Source organism: Elephas maximus, chromosome 9 (genome assembly GCF_024166365.1).
Source record: "Elephas maximus indicus isolate mEleMax1 chromosome 9, mEleMax1 primary haplotype, whole genome shotgun sequence".
In the NCBI taxonomy this organism is placed as follows: domain Eukaryota; kingdom Metazoa; phylum Chordata; class Mammalia; order Proboscidea; family Elephantidae; genus Elephas; species Elephas maximus.
In genome coordinates this window covers 49,881,115-49,906,572 of record NC_064827.1, presented here as the reverse complement: position 1 = coordinate 49,906,572, position 25,458 = coordinate 49,881,115, and the positions used below count along the sequence as shown (strand labels likewise).

The following is a 25,458-nucleotide window of genomic DNA, read 5'->3' as shown; positions in this document are numbered from 1 at the left end:
AAATTCTTATGCAAACAAGGAATTTGGACATTCTCTTATAGTTCATTGTAATAAATTTGACATACACATTCTTAGTAAATTGAATTTTTCTTGAATTAATTCTCAAGGGAAATGCTAATATTTTACCAAACTCCTGGATAAAATGTGGAACATACAGTGAAAGTTGCACTAATTTGAATTGAGGACAAAAGGAAGCCTAAATTATAAAGAAATAGAAGTTAAAGTCAAGCATAGGCAGCCTAATTTCCACGTTTTCCTTAGTGAGGGCCCTGAGGAGACCTGCTATAATCACTCCTGTATCAGCTCTTTATATATTTTTTAGTGTCCTCTAAAAGCACCAAATTTTTTTTTTTTTTTAAAAGCACCAGCCTTTCAGTTAGTACTTGAGCGCTACTGTTTGTGCCACCCAGGGACTGACTTTGTCCTCTAAAACAGCCTGTCCTGATAATGCGCTTAACAAACCTCTTTATTTGTATGCTAAGTAGTGTTTAAAAAAATAACAAACACTAGCAAAAACAAAAACGATTGAGCTCAGGTTTATCTAGATTGTCACTGTTAGGTCAGGGGTTTGATTTTACCCTACTTAAAAGCTTATTATAGCTGGCTACTGTTTCATGGATCAGAGACAAAGGTTTTTATTACTCACATCTCAAGTCACCTTATTTAGGAAAAGACTGTCACTGGTAAAATAGTTATCTTATTTCTTGATACTTTAAAATAAAATGCTAGAAGGAAATGTTTATATTTGATTATAGTTAAGATGGTCTTCAACCCAATGTAATTTTTAATATTTTTCCAATAAATGTTAAAAGCCAAATATGCTTTTATAGTCATACTTCATTTGGAGATAGGTGAACAACAGCCGAAGCTGCATAGGTACCAGAATAAGGGGTAAATGAAAATGCATGCTTGTAGAACTATGTATGTTTGCAAAATAATTACATTCTTTATTTTACAGCGCAGCAAAATAAATATCGTTGGATATTTTGAGCAAAAGGATTCAGACAAGTATAGAATTTTTGAAAGAGTAGCAAGTATTTTGCACGATGACTGTGCCTTCTTTTCTGCATTTGGGTAAGTGTTTTCATTGAGACTATGTTAGTAGGTCAGCTTGGCTGCCATGCTAAATTCATGTTACATTTGGTCATTTGCTGAAGATGACCTCTCCAAAAATTATGTCGTTTTTCTTAAAGTTACTAAAGTTACTAATCAGTGTTTATTACCCATTTCTGCCCTCTTTTGAAGGGTTTTAAAGTCTCCGTTAAGAGGAAAAGAATGGACAAGTTAGCAATTAACTCACTTACACATTTGCACAACTCATTTACTAACACTTACCCTGTGGCAGGCAGAATGCTAACCTGTGGGGTTACCAGTTGAAAGGACACATTCTCTTTCTCATTAAGAAACATGAGCTTTATTGTTTTCATTCATCTCCAGCTCTCCACCACCTTTTCTTCCCTGCCTCAGAGGAACACTTCTCCTTTCCAGGGCCAGCCCCTTCACTCATGTCCTTGCAAGTGTCCCCTCAAATTCTTCTAGGGCTTTGATTCATCTGTTGCTCCTGCCAACCCTTTTCATGAACCGCTTTTCTTGTCCTAAAATGTCAATTTCCTGTCCTTCCCCTCTATCTTTTGAACTGTAATCTCATACCTTTCTTTTCATTTCAGATTTTTTTCAAAGATTAGTTTATGCTTGACGACCTTCATTTTCTCAAATTCTAATCAGTAAAAAACCTTAACCTCTTAGAAGCTGACTTTCAGTGACCTTCATCACTAAAATGAAACTTCTAATGCACAGTCACGAAGTGACTTCTTAGTTACGAAATTCAGGGCCCTTTTCTCAGTCTTAACCCTCCTCAGTTTCTCTGAAGGACGTGCCACTCGACTTTCCTTTTTCTGCTCCATCCAAGCTTGCTTTATGTGGACTCTCCCTGGTTTGGTCCTTACCCTTCTGACTTCTCTGGCTTTGCTTACTTCCTATTTTTACTTCCTCTCTTAAAATGAAATCATTCTTGTGGTTCTGTCCTTGACCCTCTCTTCTCATTGGAGGTTATCTCAGCCATCCTTTGACTTCATGCAGTATGATTTCTCCTTTTTTTCTTCTCCATTTTGTGACTTTTGACCTTTATCCTTGTTTTAATGCTTCTGTGGATTTTCTATGCATGTGTATTTCATTGTAGACATTATTGGTGTCTTTTGAAGGTCAATATGTAAAGTAAATAATGGGAGAAATGTCCCCCAATATTTTTCATGTTATTGCTTCTCAGCCATGCTGGGCACGTTGCTATTCCTCAGAGCCTGAAGGCACACACTGCTGCAGCAGAGCTTTTGCCCTTACTGTCCCCCCTGTGTGGAAGTGCTTCTCCCAGATACCTTACAGAAGGACCATCCCTCATAACCTTACATAAAGTAGGACTACCACCTCCCACTTGTCATTCTTTATCCCCTTATTCCACTTATTTTTCATCATGGCATGTTTTACCACCCAAGATATATATATCTGCTTATTTCTCTGTCTTTCCCCACCAAAATGTAGAGCGAGGGCTTTGTCAGTTTTGTTTTGCTGTATACCCAGTGCCAAGACTATATCTGGAACAAAGGAAGCAAATAGTAAATATTTATTGAGTTAATTCATGGAGCATATTCTTCCTTTCTGTCAGCAGACTAGGTTAGCATCTCCTTCCCCATCTCCTGCAGCACTCGAGTCAGAAACTGGAGATAAGTCAGGATTCAATTAATCCAAAAATAGTTTGGAGAGAAAGTTACCTATGTGACTTAGAATTTGTTGTAGAATTCACTCACCAAGTGCTTATTGAGCACATATTATATACCATATCCTGTGCTAGGCACAGGAAACAACCATGGAAACAAAAAATTGCTTATTTTTGGAACTATATTCTAGTGATGATGTTATTTCAGTTCATCTATTTTTAAAATAAATTTTGGTTTTTTAAAAAGTAGAAAATTCATGGTTGAGTCTGTCTTATGAATAAATAACATGTACATCTATCTGGAGCCCTGGTGCGCAGTGGTTAAGAGATCAGCTGTTAACCAAAAGGTCAGCAGTTTGAATCCATCAGCCATTCCTTGGAAAACCTACGGGCAGTTCTACTCTGTCCTGTAGGGTGACTATGAGTCAGAATTGACTCGACGGCAATGGGTTAGTTTATATATGTGTATGTACACGTATACGTACATACATATATATATATATGCACACATATATTTTCTTTTTATGTAACCAACTCAATGATCCTGGTGCCCAGTTTCTTGGAAAACAGTCTGGGGTCAAAAACAGCTTTTTAGTGCAAAAACGGCCAATCGAAACTTATAAAAAAAAACTAACTAAAATTTCCTTTGAAAGATCTGTCAGGTATTAAATTTTTTCTTTAAATATGTACTTTTCTTGGTATTGCATAGTCTTATAAATGGGAAAGATGATGGACAAGTATATATTTCAAGTCCTGAGAATTTATCATTTGCAAAATACCTAGCCAAAAATCTGCTTCATTGCTGGTTTGACAGAGACTGGAGAAACCCTAAGAGTATAGGCCCCAGACACCCTTTAACTCAATACTGAAGTCACTCCTGAGGTTCATCCTTCAGTCAAAGATTAGGTAGGTCTGTAGGACAAACAATAACACACGTGAGGAACATGCTTCATAGTTCAATCATATATATGAAACTAAACGGGCACACCAGACCAAAAGCAAAGATGAGAAGGCAGGAAGGGAGAGGAAAATTGGATGAATGGAAACAGGGAACGCAAGGTAGAGAAGGGGAGAGTCTTGACACATTGCAGGATTGACAACCAATGTCACAAAACAATTTGTGTATTTTTTAATGAGAAACTAATTTGGTCTGTATAAACACACCTAAAGCACAATTTAAAAAAAAAAAAAAAAATTTTTTTTTTTTTTTTGCAAAAATCTGCATCCAGGTGTGTTACTGCTCTTATTTTCCTTAAAAAGTATCATTATTATTTCTCTCTTCGTTTTAGGTCTGTTTCAAAACCAGAAAGATATAGTGGAGACAGCATAATCTACAAACCTCCAGTGGTAAGTTGGTATTTCTTTGCATGTAATTTTATATATAATTTAAGTGAATGTATAGTAAATTCATAGTTTTAGACATGTTAATGTTCACAGAATCATTAAATTTTAGACTGGAAAAGAACCTCAAGGCATCATCTTGTCTAGTCCAAACCTTTAAAGATGGGGACACAGAGGCAGTTAGTGACAGAATGAGATTAGAGATCTTTTGGCTCCCAGGCCTTTTCCAGCGTTTTGTTTTGCATTCAGTCTGGAGGCTAAATTAAAAAAATTTTTTTTCTTTTTTTACTCCTAGCTGTATTGTACTAGGCCAGCTCCCAAATCATCCAGGATATAAATTTACCTGGTACATATCAGGTATTAAGAAGCAAGTAGGTCGTTTTTAACCCTTGGACTAAGAAGTTAGGTGTGTTTAAACTTAGAAGCAGCTAGTTAATCCCAGACTATGGTAGCCACAACTAAGAGGCAAATTACAATATTTGTTATCCTGAATTGATTTAGAGATCTGTCATTGCGTTTTTTTCATACACCCATAAATAGAAATCTATAGATTTTAATTCATGGTTTTTATTTTACTATTTACAGGTTTTTGACACACTGAAGGTTTTATTTTTATGTAGTAAAATGTATCCGTTTTTTGTTTAGGAAGCTTATTTCCTGTGTTGCATTCAGCAGATTTTTTTAATAGTAGCTTTTTTTTTTTTTTTTTTTTTACATGGTATCGTCATCTCTTGTTAGGTGATGTTGAGTCAAGTTTTGACTCTTAATGACCCCATGTGACAAAGTAGAACTTCCCCGTAAAGTTTTCTAGGCTGTAATCTTTTCAGGAGCAGATTGCTAGGTCTTTCTCCTGAGGAGCTGATGGTCGAGTTCAAACTGCCAACCTTTTGGTTAGCAGCCAAAATCTCTAGATTATCAGAATCTAGTGTAGCGTCTCATAATGTAGTGTAGTCGTTCAGAGCACCAGCTCTGGAGTCAGACTGTCTGGGTTTGAATGTCGAACCTGTGACCTAACTAGGTGTGAATAACTCTGGAAATAGAAAAAAATTCCTTAGCTTTTCCGTGCTTCAGCTTCTTCATTAGTAAAAGTAGGAATGGTGACAATAATTGTACCTCCCTCATAGCAATGTTGTGAGGATTGAGTCAACACATATGAAGTGCTGACAATAGTGCTTGGACCCAGTAAGTACTGGCTGTTAGCTATTATTTTTATTATCATTTTAGACACTTAATAACTGTCAGTTTTGAGTGAATGTAGAAACAGATATTATAGGTAATTAAATAATAGAAATGGAAACCCTGGTGGCGTAGTGGTTAAGTGCCATGGCTGCTAACCAAAAGGTGGACAGTTCAAATCCACCAGCTACTCCCTGGAAGCTCTATGGGCCAGTTCTACCCTGTCCTATAGGATTGCTATGAGTCGAAGTCGACTTGACAGCAACGGGGATTTTTTTTTTTTTTATTAATAGTGGAATTAGATATGCCTTAAATTTATATGCATCTTGTATTTTTCAAGCTTTTTCGCTGGAAGTCTCCCAGGTTTTCTTCTAACATTTTCAACTCTAAGGAATAGCTCAATTAATTCAGTTGAATAATTCTTTCCACTCTGTCTGCCTGCCTTTGGTGAAAATATTGATAAACAGTTAATTGACCTTAATCCAAGGAAAAGCAGAAGGCTTAAACATCACACGTTGGGTAATCAGGTCCTTGATAATCACAGAATTTTCAGCTCTTCACCAGCTACAGCTGTTTTTCTCAGAAGTTCTGAAATTCCTGTTTTATGTTTCTTTTATGTCCTCTGTAGATTTTCTGAGTCCATAGGTGGATTTAAGGATGCATTTTTTTGCTAACACAGATTAGATTTGTTTAAGTTTTTTGTTTGTTTCTGTTTTTATAACAGCTTTCTGCTCCAGATGTGGTATACTTGGGATCTATGACAAATTTTGACCTGACTTTCAATTGGATTCAAGATAAATGTGTTCCTCTTGTCCGAGAAATAACATTTGAAAATGGAGAGGTATGGGCTTTCTAATATGTATTGTCGTTTTTAATTCAGATTTCTAAAAGAGGAAGCTTCCTCCTTCCATCTCTTCTAACAGACTTATCAGTTGTAAAGAGCCCTGTTGGTGTAGTGGTTAAGAGCTTGGGTGCTAACCAAAAGGTTGGCAGTTTGAATCCACCAGCTGCTCCTTGGGAACCCTGTGAGGCAGTTCTCTTTTGTCCTTTAGGGTCACTATGAGTAGGAATCGACTGGATGGCAATGAGTTAATGGGTTACCAGTTGTAAAAATCCACATAGTGAAGATAACTCTATCATAGCTGTTCCCATAACACAGGCCAATGGCTCTCCATCTTTGCTGCCCCAGAACCCACTGTTACACTTCCAGTAATAACAGCAGTTCACCATAGCCGTGAAAACAAGCTAGAAAATGCCTTGCAGATGATTCTGATACCCACCCTTGCTTGAGGATCTTTGTTTTAGAAGCAGTGCCTTTTTGCCGCAAAAATATTTTTCTGATTCCCATTGATCCTAAAAGAAGTTGTGTTATCTTTTTCACTGTAAGTAATGAAACCAGCTACAAATGATTGCGTAACTGAGCCTTACTCATCCCATGCAACTGAAGTAAAAAACCAAATCAAACCAAACCCATTGCCATCGAGTCAATTCCAAGTCATAGCAACCTTATAGGACAGAGTAGAACTGCCTCATAGAGTTTCCAGGGAGCGCTTGGTGGGTTTGAACTGCCTTTTGTTTAGCAGGCGTGGCTCTTAACCAGTACACCATCCGGGTTTCCAAAACCTGATGCCATTGAGATGATTCCAGCTCATAGCGACCCTGTAGGACAGTGCAGAACTGTCCCATAGGATTTCCAAGGAGTGGCTCCTTCATTTAAACTGCCAACCTTTGGTTAGCAATTGTAACTCGCTGTGGCTTTTAACCACTGCACTACCAGGAAGTAAAGCCTGCTTAAACACTTGCTGTGCCCTCAAAAACAAAGCACAAAAACATAAGAGATTGGAGGAGGCAAGTACAAGGGGCTAGGTCTGTGAGGTACCTCTCTTCTTTCTTTACTATATTTGAGACATAGCTTTCATTTCATTGATGCCAGACTTCAGCCTTTTCATTTTTAAAACCCATGGTCTAGGAATGCAATTAAAAAATAACGTTTTTATTAAATATATTAAATGCAGTTTTAAAACTTCTTATATGCATATACACTTCAAAGAATTTTAAGTGTACAGCTCAAAAAATTATCACAGAGTAAACACACCCATGTAATTGTTACCTAGTTGGCAAACATTTTCCAAAAAGGTCCAGAAAGTAAATATTGTAGGCTTTGCAGTTCATGCAGTCTCTGTTACAACTGCAACTACTCAGCTTTACAGTTGTAGCACAAAAACAGACTTATGTAACAGTTAAACAAATGAGGGTAGCTGTGTTTTCATAAAACTTTATATATGAATACAGTTAATTTTCACGTTATAAAATATTATTTTAAAAATATTTTTCAGTCATTTAAAAACAAATATGCAAACCATTCTTAGCTTGTGGCTTTACAAACTCAGGCAGCTGGCCAGATTTGACCCACAGACTGTAATTTGGCAACTCGTGATCTAGGTCAAGAAATAGAATATCACCAGAACCCCTTGTCCTTCCCAGTCGTTACCCCATTTACGACCCTTATAACCACTATACTGATTTTGAATAGGACCCTCCAAAGTTTTGCCTGTTTTTAAACTTAAAATGGAATCATACTCTTTGGTGTCTGGCTTCTTGCACTCAACTTTATGCTTGTGAGATTCATTCATTTTGCACAAAGCTGCAGTTAATTCATTTTTACTATGAATACGATTCTGTTATGTGAGTATACCACAATTTATCCATTCTGCTGTCAATGGACATTTAGATTGTTTCCAATTTTTTGCTATTGTGAATAATGCTGCTGTGAACATTCTTTCTTTTATAAGTCTCTTGGTGAATATATGCACACAATTCTATTGGCTATATATACCTATGAGTAGAATTGCTGAGTCATGGAGCATACATATATTCAATTTTAGTAGTTGTTACAAAACAGTTTTCCAAAGTGATTGCTTCAGTTTACATTCCCATCAGTAATTTATGAAAGGTCGTATTGCTTCACATCCTTACCAACACTTAACGGTATCAACCATTCTAATTTTTATCCACTTTAGTGTATGTGTAATAGTCTCATTGTGGTTTTAATTTACATTTCTGTGATGACTAATGAGGCTGAAACAGTTTTCATGTGTTTGTTACATACTTAGATATCCTCTTTTGTGACGTACGTGTTCACATCTGCCAGTTTTTCTACTGGGGTTGTGTGTTTTTTCCTTATTGGTTATAATAGTTCTTAATATATTCATCAGTTGTATGTGTTGGTAATATCTTCTCCCATCTGACTTGCTTTTTCCCTCTCCCTTTCTGTTCATCTTATGTAATGTCTTAAGATACTACAGTTGGTCAATCTTTTTGTTTATGGTTAATGCTTCTGTATCCAATTTAAGAAAGAAGATTTCCCTATACTAAGACAATGTTTCTCAACTAGGGACTATTTTGCTTCTGGGAGAACATTTGGTATTGTTTGGAAACATTTTTAGTTATTACAGTTGAGGTGGGAAGGGCATGCTACTGGCATCTAGTAAGTAGAGGCCTGGAATGCTGCTAAACATCCTACAATACACAGGACAGCCTCTGTCCCAAGATATCATTAGTGCTAATGTGGAGAAACCCTACCCTAAAGTCATGAAGATTTTATCTTCTCTGGCAGACTGCTGGGGGCACTAGCAGTCCTGGATCAGGAATTGAGAAGATTTGAGGTTGAGCTTTAGTCCCTCTTTCTGGTTTACTGCTAGGATGTGGCCTTTGAGTTACCAACCCAAAATTGGCATTGAGGGTCTTCAGAGGTCCACAGAGCCTCCCCTCCTTTATGGGCCCTGAGATTTAGGTTTTTTTTTTTTTTTCTTTTTCTCGTACTTGATGAATCTGTAGAACCTCTGCTGAGCTTATCCCTGTCAGCTGCCTGTTCTGGAAAAGTAGGTGACCCTAGAGGAAGCAGCCACAAACACAGTGCTAAATGCTCTGGGTTTTCTTCTTCTCCTCCAGTCTTTGGCTATAGCTCTTGCCTACCTTTTTAGGTCATCGATACCTTCGAAGAGGTGTTTTTTATATTTCTCCAGCTCTTCTGGTTTTCTCAGTGGTAGGATTGGGTCAAAGTACACCTACCATTACTTTAGAATGCAACTTCTTTAGCACTGTATCTAACAAAACCATTGCAGCAACATCTGGAGTTCCTTAAGAAAGAATGTAATGTCAGATTTAATCTCCTCTGCTGTTAAGCTATAAGGGCATAAGTGCCCTAAGATTTGGGGACTGTGTAGGCAAACTCCCTAAGATTCCCTGAAATTCTACCTGAACATTTCCAGAGACTACTACCTCTTGAATCTTGGTATCTCTCTCCCCGCCTATTGGCTTTTCCAAATTGGAGGCTTTCCGAGTACCCAGCCCAAGGTATATAAGGCCAAAAGAAAACCAGATGTCACGTTGTTTCTCAGGTCCTAAAGTCCCTAGTTGGTCTGCCTTCTTCTGTCTACTTTTCAGAGTCTTATGTTTGTTTTATAAAAAATCCAGGATTTTTAACTGTGCTTCTCAGATAGAATAGGGAAATGTGTATCTACTCCATCTTTCTGGAAGCAGAAACCTGTGCCGATAGCATTTTAAACTTTTTATAAACTTCTTTTAGGTAACTTTAATTTCTCATTTGCATTTTAGCACACTAAGAAAAATCACAGTTATTTAGTGCTTTTATGTCTGCATGTAATATTTCTGCTGTACTTTTCCTACCATAAAATAATATTTTATCCTTATAAGCTTTTGTAGCAGTTTCAGATCAAATTTATGAATATGTACCTTAGAGTCTCTGGATCTGTTTGCTTGAGCAGACCGTTGCAAGCCATTGTGGACTGGCTTTTTGTTTTCACCAAAAGGGGATCCAGACAGTCTAACAAGTCAGCATATCCTTGGGTCATCCTACTTGTCATTTACAATAGCTGTTTCTTAAGGCAGTTGGGGTTCCACAAATGGCTTCTCACTAAATATGATTAATTTGTTTTTAAACCTGGAAGTTTAAATATTGTAAATATGTCAGTCTTCATTGTACTAGCTATAATTTTATATAACAATACCATATTTCAAAATATTTGGAATTCTGAAGCATGGAAAACAGTTGAGCGAAATTTGTACCACAGCTTTTTTCTTTCTTGGTTTCTAGTTTCTTTTCTTTCTGAAGTTCCTAGAGTCTATACTGTTCCTCTCAAATTTTCTAGAACTTCTGAGTGGCATTGCAGTATTTTTATTTTCATATGACAACTTGGCATTTAAAGCCCATTCTTCATGACCAGAAAGTATTTTTCTGTTTAGTAATATTCTGTTGTTTTTTTAGTGTTGTTTTTGAACTCGCTTTCCAAAATAGATATTTGCCTTTATTTAGGACTCTAAGTAATTCCTTATTGTTCTTTAAGATGCATCTTGCATCTTAGGCAATTATAGTTGAGCAGGCAAGAGCAGCCTGAGTATAGATGCTCACATGAGCGCCTTTCAGACCTTTAGTTATGCGTCAGTACAACAACCACCCATCAAACACTGGAAGTTCAGGTATAGGACTTGACCAAAAATTTGGATCCTATAGTCGCTTTCAAACTATTTTTTTATTGCAAGGCACAGTAAAAAATAAAATTTTCCTGTTTTATGTGTCAAATTTTTAATGCAACTATACTAACCTTGGAAACCCTGGTGGCGTAGTGGTTAAAACCAAAAGGTCAGCAGTTTGAATCCATCAGGTGCTCCTTGGAAACCCTATGGGGCAGTTCTACACTGTCATTTAGGGTCACTATGAGTTGGAATCGACTGAACAGCAATGGGTTTGGATTTTTTTTGGTTTTATACTAACCTTATATGCGCAATGGGCTTATTTTCTATGCTCTTCCTTTTTAGGAAAGGAATTATCTAATGCTAGGTACAGATTGAGCCTATCCCACATAGTCTTGTCTCATCTCCAGCTATTATCATCTATTATAAATAGCACTGTTAACGTGGACTTCTAGAGAAAAGTAGACTTATCTCACAGAATTCAAAATGCTTCCTCTTACAATTTGAGTGTTTAACCATTAGGTATCAGTGATGTGCCATAGCACTATACTGCAAGAAGCCTGGAAGAGACTGCAATGTTAATCTCCCTCCCTGGGAGACACAAGCAGCATAAATTACCAGCTACTGTGATAACATGTAAGGAGCTGTGGCTGCGCAGTGGTTAAGTGCTCAGCTGCTAACTGAAAGGTCAGTGGTTCAAACCCAACAGCTCTTCTGCAGTAGAAAGATGTGACAGTCTACTTCCGTAAAGATCACAGCCTTGGAAACCATATGGGATGGTCCTGTGCTGTCTTTTAGGCTCACTATGAGTCGTAATAGACTCAGCGGTAATAGGTTTGGTTTGGTTTATTTTGTTAACGTAATGTAAGATATCAGACTAGTTGATATATATTTTTTTCAGTGTACTCATCTGTTTGCTTATGATTGTTCTCCTAATAGTTGTTAGTTCTTCTGTATTTTTTTATAGAGTATAGCAGGTAATATGTTATATTTCTTTTTACGTTTTGTTTTCTAAGTCTGACAGATTTAAATGCCCCTACAGTTAGGACCATTTTGAATTTAGAACTAGAGGAACTCTTAAATTTTTGAGCATAGTCCTCTCAATTAAAAATGAGAAGGCTAAGACCCTTTGAGGAAAAATGCTGTCACATTGAGGATTAAACACACGAGTTAACCAAAGATGACTAATTTAATTAGCTCACAAATTGATAAATACTTTTGAGTGATGACTTATCTATTAGTAATATTTTCCATTAAAAGATGTCTGTGAATAGACTGTGGAAGAAAATGGTAGGGTCCCTTCAGGAGAAAGGAGAAAGCGATGTCATCTCTGCATCATCTGGGAAGGATGAAGAAATTGAGTCCCAAAGAGGGGCAGTGACTTGCCCAGAATATTCTCATACATTAATGTAGAACCAGGTCTTCTTACTTCCAGTCAAGTATTTCTCATTCTCAGAGGTGACTGCTGAGTCTTCTTTCCCAGTTATTATTTATTTAGCAACATTTGTTCATTCTTTCAGTCATATGTTGACTGCACGTTATTGTATACAAAAGTTTATCAGCAAAAGAGAAGTGAAATAAGATTCTCTGTCTTCAAGGGGTTTTCATTCCAGTATTTCATATAACGTAATAAAACATAAAGACAGTTTTCTATGCCAAATGAAGGCACTGATAAAATGTTCTGGGAATTTAGAGGGTAATTCATTTCTACCTTGAGCAGAGATGGGATGAGATCAGGGAAAACTTCCTAGAGGAGACATTTCAGTCCTGAAACAAGTTTCAGAGGCTTTTTTTTGGAATGAGGAAACTGCTCTGGAATTAGATGGTGGTAAAGGCTGTGCAACCCTGTAAGTATGCTAAAAACACGGAATCGTGCGCCTTAAGAGGATGAATTTTATGGTATGTGAATTTTGTCTCAATTTTGAAAAGAAGATACATGTGACAAGAAGCTTAATGATTTCTCCTGTGTGCAAGTGACACAGGCTTAAACGTAGAGAAAGGAACCAGTAAAAAACCTTTATCCAATAAAACAGGTCCCAGCTTCAGTTGTTTTTTGTTTTGTTTCTAGGATAAAAGACCTCTGCTGAGGCAGTTTCTAAGTTATAAAGATAAGGATAAAAGGATAGTTGATTGAAATAATTTTCTTATGAGGTCCTTTCTGGACTTTTTCTGAAGTGTCAGAACTTACCATTTGTCAGGGAGAATAATGATTAAAGCCTGCTACCTGCACATCACATTTTTCTTATATTATTCTACAGTAACAATAATAAAAAATAGCAGTTTATAATTTTCAAGGTGCTTTTGTGTGTGTGTATATACAAAAGTATATAAAAATACACACAAAGTAGGTACTTATTAATAATGTTGATAAATTGTTTATTGGTTGAAAACTGGCAGTGTTATAGATTTTTTGCCATTTGCTCTTTTTTGGCTTTGAGTAAGTCTTGTATAAGTAGAATGGTTTTTATAATAAATCTTAAACATAAATTTGAGAATCATTAGTTTTTTTTTTTTTTAATTGGTGCTACATTCAGTTTTTTCAGTGTTACCTATAAAGACTGTTAATACTAAACATGTTTTCCCAAATTTAAAATTTTAATTTTTTGGTATGCTATTTGAATGTCAAGGCTTCAACTGTCAGCACTCCATGGCTGGCTAGCTACTACTAGCTAGCAGGCCGACCAGTATTTACTTTAAGGTAGGTAAGTTTCTACAGCAGAGCAAGGCATGTGGGTCCCTGAAAGCCTGGTCTGTGGTGGGGGCACTGAGTTCATTCTTTGATTGAGGCTTATGTTTATTTAAACCATAGGATCTTTTCTTCCAGGTTGTAATTTTTCTGTGTCATGTGAGTTAGCTTCCAGCTTGTTCTACCTACAAAGTAGGTAGAACCAAATGGAGAGGCCTGATAATTCTCATTGAATACTTCTCTAAACAGGAACTGACAGAAGAAGGACTGCCTTTCCTCATACTCTTCCATATGAAAGAGGATACAGAAAGTTTAGAGATATTCCAGAATGAAGTAGCCCGGCAATTAATAAGTGAAAAAGGTAGACAGATTAAGGTGTTTATTTGCTTGCTTCCTTCCTTCCTCCTCTCCCTACGCCCCCCCCCATTATATTCATATCTATGTAAATATATTTGTGTTAAAAACTTAAGTTATTTTAACTCTACTCAACCTCTGATTTTACATGCCAACATGAGAGGGCATTAGTAGGGCGGTAATATGAGAGGCGGCTATCTTTTTTATCATGACTGTTTTAAGGAAAAAAATGAAATAGCATGAAAATTGGGTCATGAATGACAACATTAGTTTTGGACACTTTGTTCCAGTGCCTTGATGCTTGTCTTACCCCTTTTCCAGTAGATATTCCCAGAGATACTGCTGAGAAAGCTTACACAGTCTGGTAAACATTTATTTCTAATTGAAAGAAAGTAGAGTAAATGCTTGTGGACTTCTCCAAAGCATCAAAAAAGGAATTTTAGTTATACCAGCTTACTGTCTGTAATTAGGGAAGAAAGTCAAACAGAAAAACTGAAGACATTGTATAGAGCCATGCACCTGTTAGTCAGTTAGTAAATATTTTGGATTAAAAATTAGTCAGTAGAGACTAGAAGGGTAAATTTGACAGAACGAAGATGGTCCTATAAGAACAACTCATTTGTCAGTTTCAGGAATTTGCTCCCTAGAACCTGGGTAATCTGCAAAAAGTAAATGATTGCCCATTTAAGGAAAATTGGAATTCACTCTAGCATTCAAATTCAGGTTGAGTTCATACACTTTCTAAGTAAATGCATGTTTCACTCTCTCTGCCCTAAGAATGAAATTCCTACCTCTTTTAAATGTTGTAATATTTAGGTTTTATTTATTTTTTTTATCTATATTTCTCTAAAGCACTTTTTTTTGTTTGTTTTGGTATGTCATTTTATGTGAACTTGCAATCTTAAGAATATAATCAAGAAAATTCTGATCTACCTTTCCAAATTCTATTTCTTTTAAAGGTACAATAAACTTCTTACATGCTGACTGTGACAAATTTAGACACCCTCTTCTGCACATACAGAAAACTCCAGCAGATTGCCCCGTAATAGCCATTGACAGCTTTAGGCATATGTATGTGTTTGGAGACTTCAAGGATGTGTTGTAAGTATTGGTTTGTTTTTTTCATTTTCATTACCTACATGTGTCTCAAAAATGAACTTAAAACAGTTGTTGAAATATTTTAAATAACCCCATGTTGGAAAAAATACTTTAATTGGATGGAAGAGATTGGGGTGACTGGTACATTTTTTTCCCTGTAGACTGTGGTAATCAGCTATGAGAATTATGATATGTCCCTGTAGATGATGGTACTACCTACCTAACAAGATTGTAACAAAAATCAATGAGATGATGGCTATGAAATCTCTTTATGAACTGTGGAGCACTAATATTAGTTCTTCCCACTGTACCTATTCTCAAAAGGATACCATTTAGCCTATTAATTCATTAAATATTTGTCCAGGTCTCTGTGTGACAGTCATTATGCTAGGAACCAAGGGTTTAAAGTTTACTGAGACTGAATCCCTGCCCTCAAAGAACTCACAACCAAGTAAAGAAAGAAAACAGCAGGTTAATAGGCAGTTATATTTTATGATGTGATAAGTGCTATGGTAGTGATTATCAGTAGAATATATAGAAGGGGAACTGATCCAAGATTCCTGGGGATGTTGATGCCTAAAGTAGATCCTGTAGTACTGTATGTTTTCCCTGGAGGTGAGAAGGAGACAGTTTAGAGAAAGGGGGTATCTGGACATTGACAGCAGCATGTTCAGAATTGATTGGCCAAAGGGAGGGGGAGTGCTAAGGGATGAGGTCAAGAGAAGCTCATGAAAGCCTTTATATGCCCTGCTAAGGAGTTTTAACTGTCCTGATAATTATGAACAGCCAGTGAAGGGTCTTAATCAGGGAAGTAACAAAGTCAGATTTTTTAAAATTACTCTGGCAGTAACATGAAGAATGGATTACAAGGGACCGAAGTAGAATCTGGGAGATTGTTCAGTAATCCAGGCAGGAGTGATAATAGATAGCCAGTACAGCTAGTCCTCGACTTAGGACATATTCAAGTTACTGTGAACCACACTTACAGCCATCCTTTTTTTTTTGATACATACTAGTAATATGTACTACGTACAGTGTTACAGCATGGAATTTGCTGATGTTAGCATTCTCAGATGTTTGCTCACCGACAAAAATTGGATTTGTAAAGACACTGATAATAAAAGGCAATAATAATGAGAACTAAGAGAAAAAAAGAAGTGTTCAACTTAAAATGGAGTGGTCAGAATGGAACCCTGTCGTATATGGGGAACTACTTGTATGTGGTTCTTGAATAAATGAATGACCCAAATAAATTCTGGCAAGGGCACTGAAACTAGAAGGAAGCAGAAGAATTCTTGAGGCATTTTGCAGGTGGAATTAGGAGGACTCCATATCTTAGTAATTGGGGGAAGGTGGGGAGACAGCAGTGACAGCCAGGAGTCTAACTTGGACAGCTGGCTGTGTTGTGATGCCATTAACTGAGGTGGAGAACTCAGTGGAGAAGCATCTTTGAGGTAAAGATAATGAGTTCCCTTTCTTGGCATATTGAATTTGAAGTGCCCATGTGCCTGGCTGGGTGTCCTCTCCATAGGCTCACTTCCTGAAGCTGCAAACTCAAGCTGAAAGAACGAGTTTTTTAGGAGAAAGGCCAGCTCTGATGACTGGGCTTGCTATGAGAGCTTCCAGACAGAGTGACTGTGCTTGGCATTAAAATGCTTCCTGACCCATGGGTCACTTGTATGAAGTTTTATCAGCACAGTTCCCCACCTCTAGTCATAAATAAATCTTGGGTGGTTTATTTACCTTGTCCCTTCGGCTGGAAAATTACAGTCCTAATTATTAAGTGTGAAATTAATGGAGTTAACAGGATGCTGACGCAGGTTTGATACTGCATGTTTGATTTACTGATCAGCAGCCAAACTAAGCCCAACTTTGGCTTTTGTTCCTGGGAATATTGTGGTACGGGTCAAGGCAATCATGTTGAGGATTTCCAACTTGGCTATCTTAAGTTTTCTCCCTCAGTTCTGAAATCACATTTAAAACACCCTAGCACTTCTAATGGAAACCCTGGTTGCATAGTGGTTAAGTGCTATGGCTGCTAACCAAAGGGTTGGCAGTTCGAATCCGCCAGGTTCTCCTTGGAAACTCTATGGGCAGTTCTACTCTGCCCTATAGGGTCGCTATAAGTCGGAATCAACTCGATGGCACTGGGTTTGGTTTTTTTTTTTTTTGGTAGCACTTCTAATCCCATCTTGGTGTCTACTTTTCAGAGAACCCAAAACACAAGTAGTCAGATTCTTTATCACATTACCCATCCCTATTCTTCCTCAACCATAGCTCACTGGACAAGAGATGGGTACTTGACCAAGGGAAGCTAATTCATCAGCTGAGAGCATTCTACTTATTCCTGATATACTGAGCCAGTAAGATTCTCCAGAGATGTTTGGGAATGGGAAATGGTCCTCTCCTATTCTGTAAGCATTTGGTCCTGTGATAAGAAGGGAGATAAGAAAAGTGACTACATTTGAAGCTCTTTAAAACAAATTACTGTATTAATAGCTCCCTTAGGTACCTGATTTCCCTTCCTAGGCAGTGTTTCCTCTAATATTCTTCTAATTATGAGGAGGCACACATACTGTGTGAGCTACAAATTCAGCCTATGTGAGTAGATGTTAGTGTTAAAAAAAAAAAAAATACAGCAAAGTGAATCTGACATTTAATGGCTTGCATAATTGTTATTGTGCTATATGGTAATTAAGGCTTAAATGATAAGCAGTTTCCATAAATTACTGTGATTACTATTACTTTTACTTAGTAACTCAGCATTTCTGGGGTAAGTTGGAGAAAGTTTGGTTGTGATAAGGAGAGAGAAGGCAGATTGATGGTACATAGTCTCCTCCCACGACAGAACTGGGCATTAGGAGGGAGAGGCCACCAGTGTTCTGCTTCCTTCTTCCTTATTGCAGAGAAACCAAGGCTCAGGGAGATAAAATAACCTGCCTAGTCACACAACTAATTAGTGGCAGGGCTGGGATTCAAATCCGAGTAGATTGAGCCCCAGTATATAACGCTATACCAAAACAGTGACGTTTTTAGTATATCTAAAAAAGCAGTGTATAATGTGAGTGTGAAAGATGTTTGAAGGGACGGTACTTAGCAGTAGCTGAAACTGAATCACAACCTATGAATCCTTAGTTTTTTTTCTATAGTTTGATCAGATTAATTTCCCGCCAGATCCAAAGGAATCAGTTCTATATGGAGATAGGAAAAGAATGAGGAGCAATTTTGGAACCTAAGAGCACTAAAGGCAGGTCTAGGAGATAGAAGAGAATAAATGATGGGGTAGGGTAAAAGCCGTTGAAGGGCATTCAAGAGAATTTACCTTCTTAAAAATTGTAGCTAGCAAACACCCTATCATCTGTTCCTTTTCTTAGAGTTCTTAGCTGCCATTGGAACTTCCAGTGACAGAATAGAAAATGGAAGCAGAGTCTCTGGAACCAGAGATCTGGCCCCTTCTTCAAGAGTAGCAATACTTAGAAGGGCGGAGGAGTTGGACAGGACTCTCACGTGTAGGTAACACGTAATGAGCGGGAATAGCCACCTTGAACAAAAGCAGCATGGTGGTAATGATGTCTCCAGACCTCTCCTTTTTGTTCTCTGCTGTGTGGATATTTTTATCATAAAGTGTAAGCATTACATCTTGCTCTGGAATTTAAGCAAACTCTGGCAATGTGGTCAAGTCACGGGATTTAGAGAAGGGCTTAACAAACTGTGGCTTACACTTAGTGAATAGTCCATGAAGTAAAAATGGTTTTTACATTTTTAAATGGTTGTACTTACTGTACAACTCACATTTATTACCAACTCGTAAGTATTTTGTGTTTTACAAATCATTTTGATGTATTTTACCTCATTTAATCTTGACAGACATTGCGTGCCAACAGAGCCAGCCACTGTACCAGCCTTACTTTATACTTTATATGTGTTCTCAGTTAAGTCTATAGCAAGCTTATTAAAAAGGCATTATTTCCATTCTCCAATAAGGAAATTAGGCTCAGAGAGATTTAGCAACTTGACTAGCCACTAAAGAGGCAATATAGTACAGTGGTTGAGTTCACAGACTCTAGATCCAGACTGTTTAGGTTTGAATCCCATTCTCTTACCTACTCTAACTATATTGCCCTGGGCAAGTTGTTTTACACTTGATCTGTAAAATAGAAATAATAATAGTGCCTACTTCATAAGGTTATTGTAAAGACTTAAATAAATACATATACCTATACCTTTGGAAACATCTCAGTTGATACTCCATCAATTCCTGGAGCCTTTTTTTTGCCAGTGCCATCAGAGCAGCTTGGACTTCTTCCTTCAGTATTATCGGTTCCTGATCATATGCCACCTCTTGAAATGGTTGAACATCGACTAATTCTTTTTGGTATAATGACTCTGTGTATTCCTTCCATCTTCTTCTGATGCTCCCTGCGTCGTTTAATATTTTCCCCATAGAATCTTTCACTATTGCAACTCGAGTCTCGAATTTTTTCTTCAGTTCTTTTAGCTTGAGAAACACCGAGCTTCCCTTTCGATTTTCCATCTCTTTGCACACGTCATTATAATACTTTACTTTGTCTTCTTGAGACGCCCTTTGAAATCTTCAGTTCAGTTCTTTTATTTCATCAATTCAACAAACAGAGGCAGCACTGGAGGTGCTTACTCGTCCATGCCAAGAAATATGGAAGACAGCTTCCTGGCCAACTGACTGAAAAGATCCATATTTATGCCTCTCCCCAAGAAAGGTGATCCAACCAAATGTAGAAATTATAGAACAATATTATTAATATCACACGCAAGCAAAATTTTGCTGAAGATCATTCAAAAACGGCTGCAGCGGTATATCGACAGGGAACTGCCAGAAATTCAGGCCCGTTTCAGAAGAGGACATGGAACCAGGGATATCATTGCTGATGTCCAGTGAATCCTGGCTGAAAGCAGAATATACCAGAAGGATGTTTATATGTGTTTTATCGACTACGCAAAGGCATTCAACTGTGTCGATCATAACAAATTACGGATAACATTGCGAAGAATGGCAATTCCAGAACACTTGATTGTGCTCATGAGGAACCTTTACATAGATCAAGAGGCAGTTGTTGTTTGGACAGAACAAGGGGATACTGATTGGTTTAAAGTCAGGAAAGGTGTGCATCAGGGTTGTATTCTTTCACCATACCTATTCAATCTGTATGCTGAGCAAATAATCCGAGAAGCTGGACTCTGTGAAGAAGAACGGGGGATCAGGATTGGAGGAAGACTCATTAACAGCTTGTGTTATGCAGATGACACAACCTTGCTTGCTGAAAGTGAAGAGGACTTGAACCACTTACTGATGAAGATCAAAGACCACAGCCTTCAGTACAGATTGCACCTCAACATAAAGAAAATAAAAATCCTCACAACTGGACCAATGAGCCACACCATGATAAACGGAGAAAGATTGAAGTTGTCAAGGATTTCATTTTACTTGGATCCACAATCAACAGCCATGGAAGGAGCAGTCAAGAAATCAAAAGACACATTGCATTGGGTAAATCTGTTGCAAAGGATCGCTTTAAAGTATTGAAGAACAAAGACGTTACCTTGAAGACTAAGGTGTGCCTGACCCAAGCCATGGTATTTTCAATCACATCATATGCATGTGAAAGCTGGACAATGAATAAGAAAGACTGAAGAAGAATTGACGCCTTTGAATTGTGGTGTTGGCGAAGAATCTTGAATACACCGTGGGCTGCCAAAAGAACGAACAAATCTGTCTTAGAAGAAGTACAACCAGAATGCTCCTTAGGAGCAAGAATGGCGAGACTGCATCTTACATACTTTGGACATGTTGTCAGGAGGGATCAGTCCCTGGAGAAGGACATCATGCTTGGCAGAATACAGGGTCAGCTGAAAAGAGGAAGACCCTCTACAAGGTGGAGTCACACAGTGGCTGCAACAATGAGCTCAAGCATAATAATTGTAAGGATGGCTCAGGACCGGGCATTGTTTCGTTCTGTTTGCATTGGGTCGCTATGAGTCGGAAAGGACTCGACGGCATCTAACAACAACAACATACCTTTGGTAACCCTGGTGGTGTAGTGGTTAAATGCTACAGCTGCTAACCAAAAGGTAGGCAGTTCAGATCCACAAGGAACTCCTTGGAAACTCTATGGGGCAGTTCTACTCTGTCCTGTAGGGTCACTATGGGTTGTGATCAACTCGAAGGCAATGTAATCAACTCTTAGAAAGGTATCTGATACATGTAAGTGCTATTATATGGCTATTTTATTACAGGCAGTAACACTGGGATTCAAATCCAAGTCTTTCAGACTAAAAATAATATAGTGAAGAAGTAGTTTGAATACAAATAAAGCAGTCTTTGTTCCCATTTTACAGATCAGAAAACTGAAGCTCAAGGGAGTTAAATAACTTAAATGGCAAAATACAGTGTTTTTTATACTGTAACACATTAAGTGAATTTGTACTACATAACTGTATGAGTTGAGTTAAAAAGTAGTAATATTAGGAAATCAAATCCAGCAATATATAAAAAGAATAGTATATCACAACCAAGTGGAGTTTATTCCAGGTATGCAAGGCTAGTTTATAATTCAGCATATTAACAAATAAACAAGAAAAGCTAAGCGATCACATCAGTAGATGGAGAAGAAGCATTGGCAGTATTCAGCATCCATTCATGATAAAAATGCTCAACAAACTAGGAATATAAAGAGACTTCCTTAATCTGATAAAAGGCATCTATGAAAAACCTACAGTGAATATTATATTTAATGGTCAAAGACTGAATGTTTCCCTCTTAAGACTAGAAACTAGGCAAAGATGTCCACTCTTACCATTTCTATTCAGTATCTATAGAAGTCCTAGAAAGTGCAATAAGACAATAAAAATTAATAAAAGGCATTCAGACTGTAAGGGAAAAAAATAAAGCCATCTTTCTTCATAGATGACAAGATTGTCTATGTAGAAATCCCCAATCTACAAAATAGCCCCTAGTGACTTTAGGTTTTCTGCTTAAATGAACAATTGGAAACAAACAAACAAAAAAAAAACCTGAAGTATAGCTCAAGAAGAAAAAAATAAAGAACTATCTAAATAAATCTCCCAAAATATGTTCAAGATCTATATGCTAAAAACTGTAAAATGCTGGTGAAAGAAATCTAAGATGACCAAAATAAGTACAGAGACATTGGTTTGTGGGTTAGAAGACTCAATCTAGTTAAGACGTCAGTTCTCCCCAAATTGAGCTATAGATTTAAGTTAATCCTAGTCAAAATCCCCACTAGGCTTGTTGTAGCTATTGACAAGCTAATTTTAACATTTACATGGAAAGGTAAAGGAACTAGAATAGCCAAAACAGTTATGAAAATGAAACAAACTTGAAAGACTCACACTACCCAATTTTAAGATGTACTGTAAAGCCGGAGTAATTAAAACAGGGTTATATTGGTGAAACAGTAGGTACATTGAGCTCTGGAACAGTCTAGAGATAGACACACAAATATGGTCAATTGATATTTTTTTAAAGTACAAAGGCAATTTGATGGAGAAAGAACATATTTCAACAAATGGTGGTAGACCAACGGAGTATCCACATACAAAAAAAAAAAAAAAAGCTTCCTACTATCCCTCACACTGTATGAAAAATTAACTCAGAATTAATCATAGACCTAAATGTAAAGGATGAAACTTTAAAGCTGTTACAGCAGACATAGGGGAAACTCTTCATGACCTGGGGCTAGACCAAGAGTTCTTAGAACACCAAAAGCGCTATCCATAAAAGAAAACATTGATAAATTAACTGTTATCAAAATTAAAAACTTGCTCTGCAAAAGGTACTCTTAGAATATGAAGAAGGGATATGGGTGGCAAATAAGCACATACAAAGGTGCTCAACATCATTAGTTATTAGAGAAATGCAAATTAAAACCATAAAGAGATACCATTATACAACTATTACATATAATAATTAATAAAATGCTAACAATACCAATTGTTCATGAAGATGTGGAGCAGCTGAAGCTCTCATACATTGCTGGTGAGATTGCAAAATGATACAGCCACTCTGGAAAACAGCTTGTGAGCTTCAGAAAAAGTTAAACATACACCTACCATAAAAAAAAAAAAAAAAAATTTTTTTTTTTTTTACACCTACCATATGACCCATCATTTGTCCTGAGCTATAAAACTTTTTTTTATAAAACTTGCGTTCACATAAAAACTTGTACACAAATGTTCATAATCACCCAAATCTGGAACGAACCCAAATGTCCTTGAATGGGTGAATATATATAAACTAATTATGATCTGTCCACAGAATGGAATACCATTCAGCAGTTAAAAAGGAACAAACGTTTTTATACACAAAACAAAATGGATGAATTTCAGATGTGGTATGCTAAATGAAAGAAGCCAGTGAGTGATTACATGCTGTAGGATGCCATGTATATGACATTCTGGAAAAGGCAAACTGTAGGAACAGAGAATAGATTATTGGTTGTCAGGGATAAGGGAGAAAGGGAAAGTATGACTCTAAAGGGCCGGCCCTTAGGAACCTCTTTGGAGTGTTGGAATTGTTCTGTATTCTGTTGGTAGAGTTATTATAAGATGCTATACATATGTTACAGCTCATAGAAGTATAAATCTAAAAAGGTGAACTCTAAAATTTAGAATTCTAAAAAAATTAAAGTATTACTCAACTTGTGTACATTTGTCAAAGCTCATCTAATAGTACACTTAACATTTGTGCATATCACTGTGTCTAAATTTTGCCTCACCTAAAAATAATTGTAAACAAACAAGGTGTTTGGAGGATGGGAGAGAAACACTTAGGTGTTCTAATTAGAAAAATTGTGCCCTAAGATGTGAAAAAATAATTATTTGTTATGGCAAGGATCTACTTATTTTCCTTTTCAGCAGGTGACTGTGTTGCCTCTCGACATCTTATTGTTGCTTCACTGATTGTCCCTTCCTGCTGGTCACAAGCTAGAGAAGAGCTCTTTTGTAATCTGTTTTTCTACCACATCAATGCAGATTCATCCCATCTCCCTTCTCTTTGCCTTTTGCTCACAATTCTTTCTCTTATCTGTTGACAAGAAAAAAAAAAATATCAAGTTAGGGAAAAATAGGTGCTGAATGTTCTCTGTGAATTTGTCACATTTAAGATTCAGTCACTCATAAGTTTTTCCTTGAGTAGTAGAAGCAGTTCACACTGTTGGTTGTAATCAGCTTTGGACCCTTATAAAACTAACGGGCTTTGTCTTAAACATTGTAGGCTATTTCTGATTCTGTGGATTGAATGGATATATTTTAGCACTTTGCTGAGGGTGACAGTAGATGATCTCAGATTAAATTTACATTGATCTCCTCTCCATGTTTATCTCCGGTGCATGTGCAATTACTTCAGCACCAGAGAACCTTTCAGAGGCATTCTGTCAATATAGCTACCTGGCAGCCATTTGTATTTGTAAACTGTGCATTTGGCGCCTGCTGGTCTCTGTTGCATTGGAGCTAGTGGGGAGCCAAAATGGGTATACCATGAAGTTATTGGTTAGTACATCTCAGTGGGAGTTATTGAAGGGAAGAAACAGCACTTGCAGGACCTCAGGAGAGGATAAAAAGAGAAAGAAACTGGTAATATTAACACAAGCCAGCTGTTCTTTGCTACCAAAAAATAATGTTTTAAAAAGTCAGTCAACTCCATCCAAGGAATTAAGGTGTTCGTGGACCTGTATGTTATTTCTTATAACAGATATGAAAAACAAAGGGTTTCTATTTAAAATATATAATGGAAAAAAAAAAAAAAAGCCAAGGTCTCAATAGAAGACAGATAGTTCATATGAGCAGGAATATAAATTAAAACAAACAATGGAAAAAATACTTAATTTCTCAGGAATGTAAATTAAAACACAGGTGTCTTTTACTTGCAAATTAGTCAAATAAATTTTAATAATCAAAAAGCTGGCAAACATTCTGGCAAGACTTGGAAGGACAGACAGTAGGAGCAAAAATTGACTAATGTTTCATAGGTATAGTTTGCCCAAGCTTTGTCAAAGGTTCTTATTATTTTACACTGTATGTAATCCTACTTTACTGGATACTAATCAAGGAAATAGCTACAAAGCAAAAGCCTGATACATATTTCTTTCGCTCAGATGATCTGTTTTGCTGCTACAAAGCATGTCTCCATCTGGCAAGTTAGTTCATGCATGACTGGTAATTAGGGGAATGATGTCAGTATAAAGTGGAAGTTGTATTTGGTCATATATCACTTTCCTTGGATTATTTTGAAGTCACCAGAGTACGTTTTTTTCACAGTTAAAGAGATTGCCTTAGTGGTACATGAAGACCTCAAAACAAAAACCAAAACCCTGAAATCCCTGCAGAAATGCCTCTCTTTAATAAAAGACTAATTTAATGGCCTTGAGAAATGGTTTGCTTTTCAAAATGTTAAGCTATCCCCTGAAGTTGCATTTGGGGTTGAAGAAGTTGTGAAGACATTTTCTGTTGGGTTTAAAAAAAAAAAAAAGGAAAGGCTACACCCTGGTTTAGACTAGTTGATGAAAGTGGTTCTTCCTGGCAATGAATACCCTCAAGGACCTGCATC

The 25,458-nt window shown here is 37.0% G+C and overlaps 1 protein-coding gene across 3 annotated transcripts in view; it reads left to right on the top strand.

Annotated features, from left to right (window-relative positions):
- Positions 1-25,458, top strand: part of ERP44 (endoplasmic reticulum protein 44) — a 96,991-nt gene that overhangs the window by 59,740 nt on the left and 11,793 nt on the right. For all 3 annotated transcript variants that reach the window (XM_049896057.1, XM_049896056.1, XM_049896055.1), the window contains 5 exons: positions 959-1,074; positions 4,000-4,057; positions 5,952-6,068; positions 13,656-13,767; positions 14,720-14,861. In XM_049896057.1, coding sequence (XP_049752014.1) covers positions 959-1,074; positions 4,000-4,057; positions 5,952-6,068; positions 13,656-13,767; positions 14,720-14,861 — 545 coding nt within the window. The remainder of the gene's footprint in view (positions 1-958; positions 1,075-3,999; positions 4,058-5,951; positions 6,069-13,655; positions 13,768-14,719; positions 14,862-25,458) is intronic.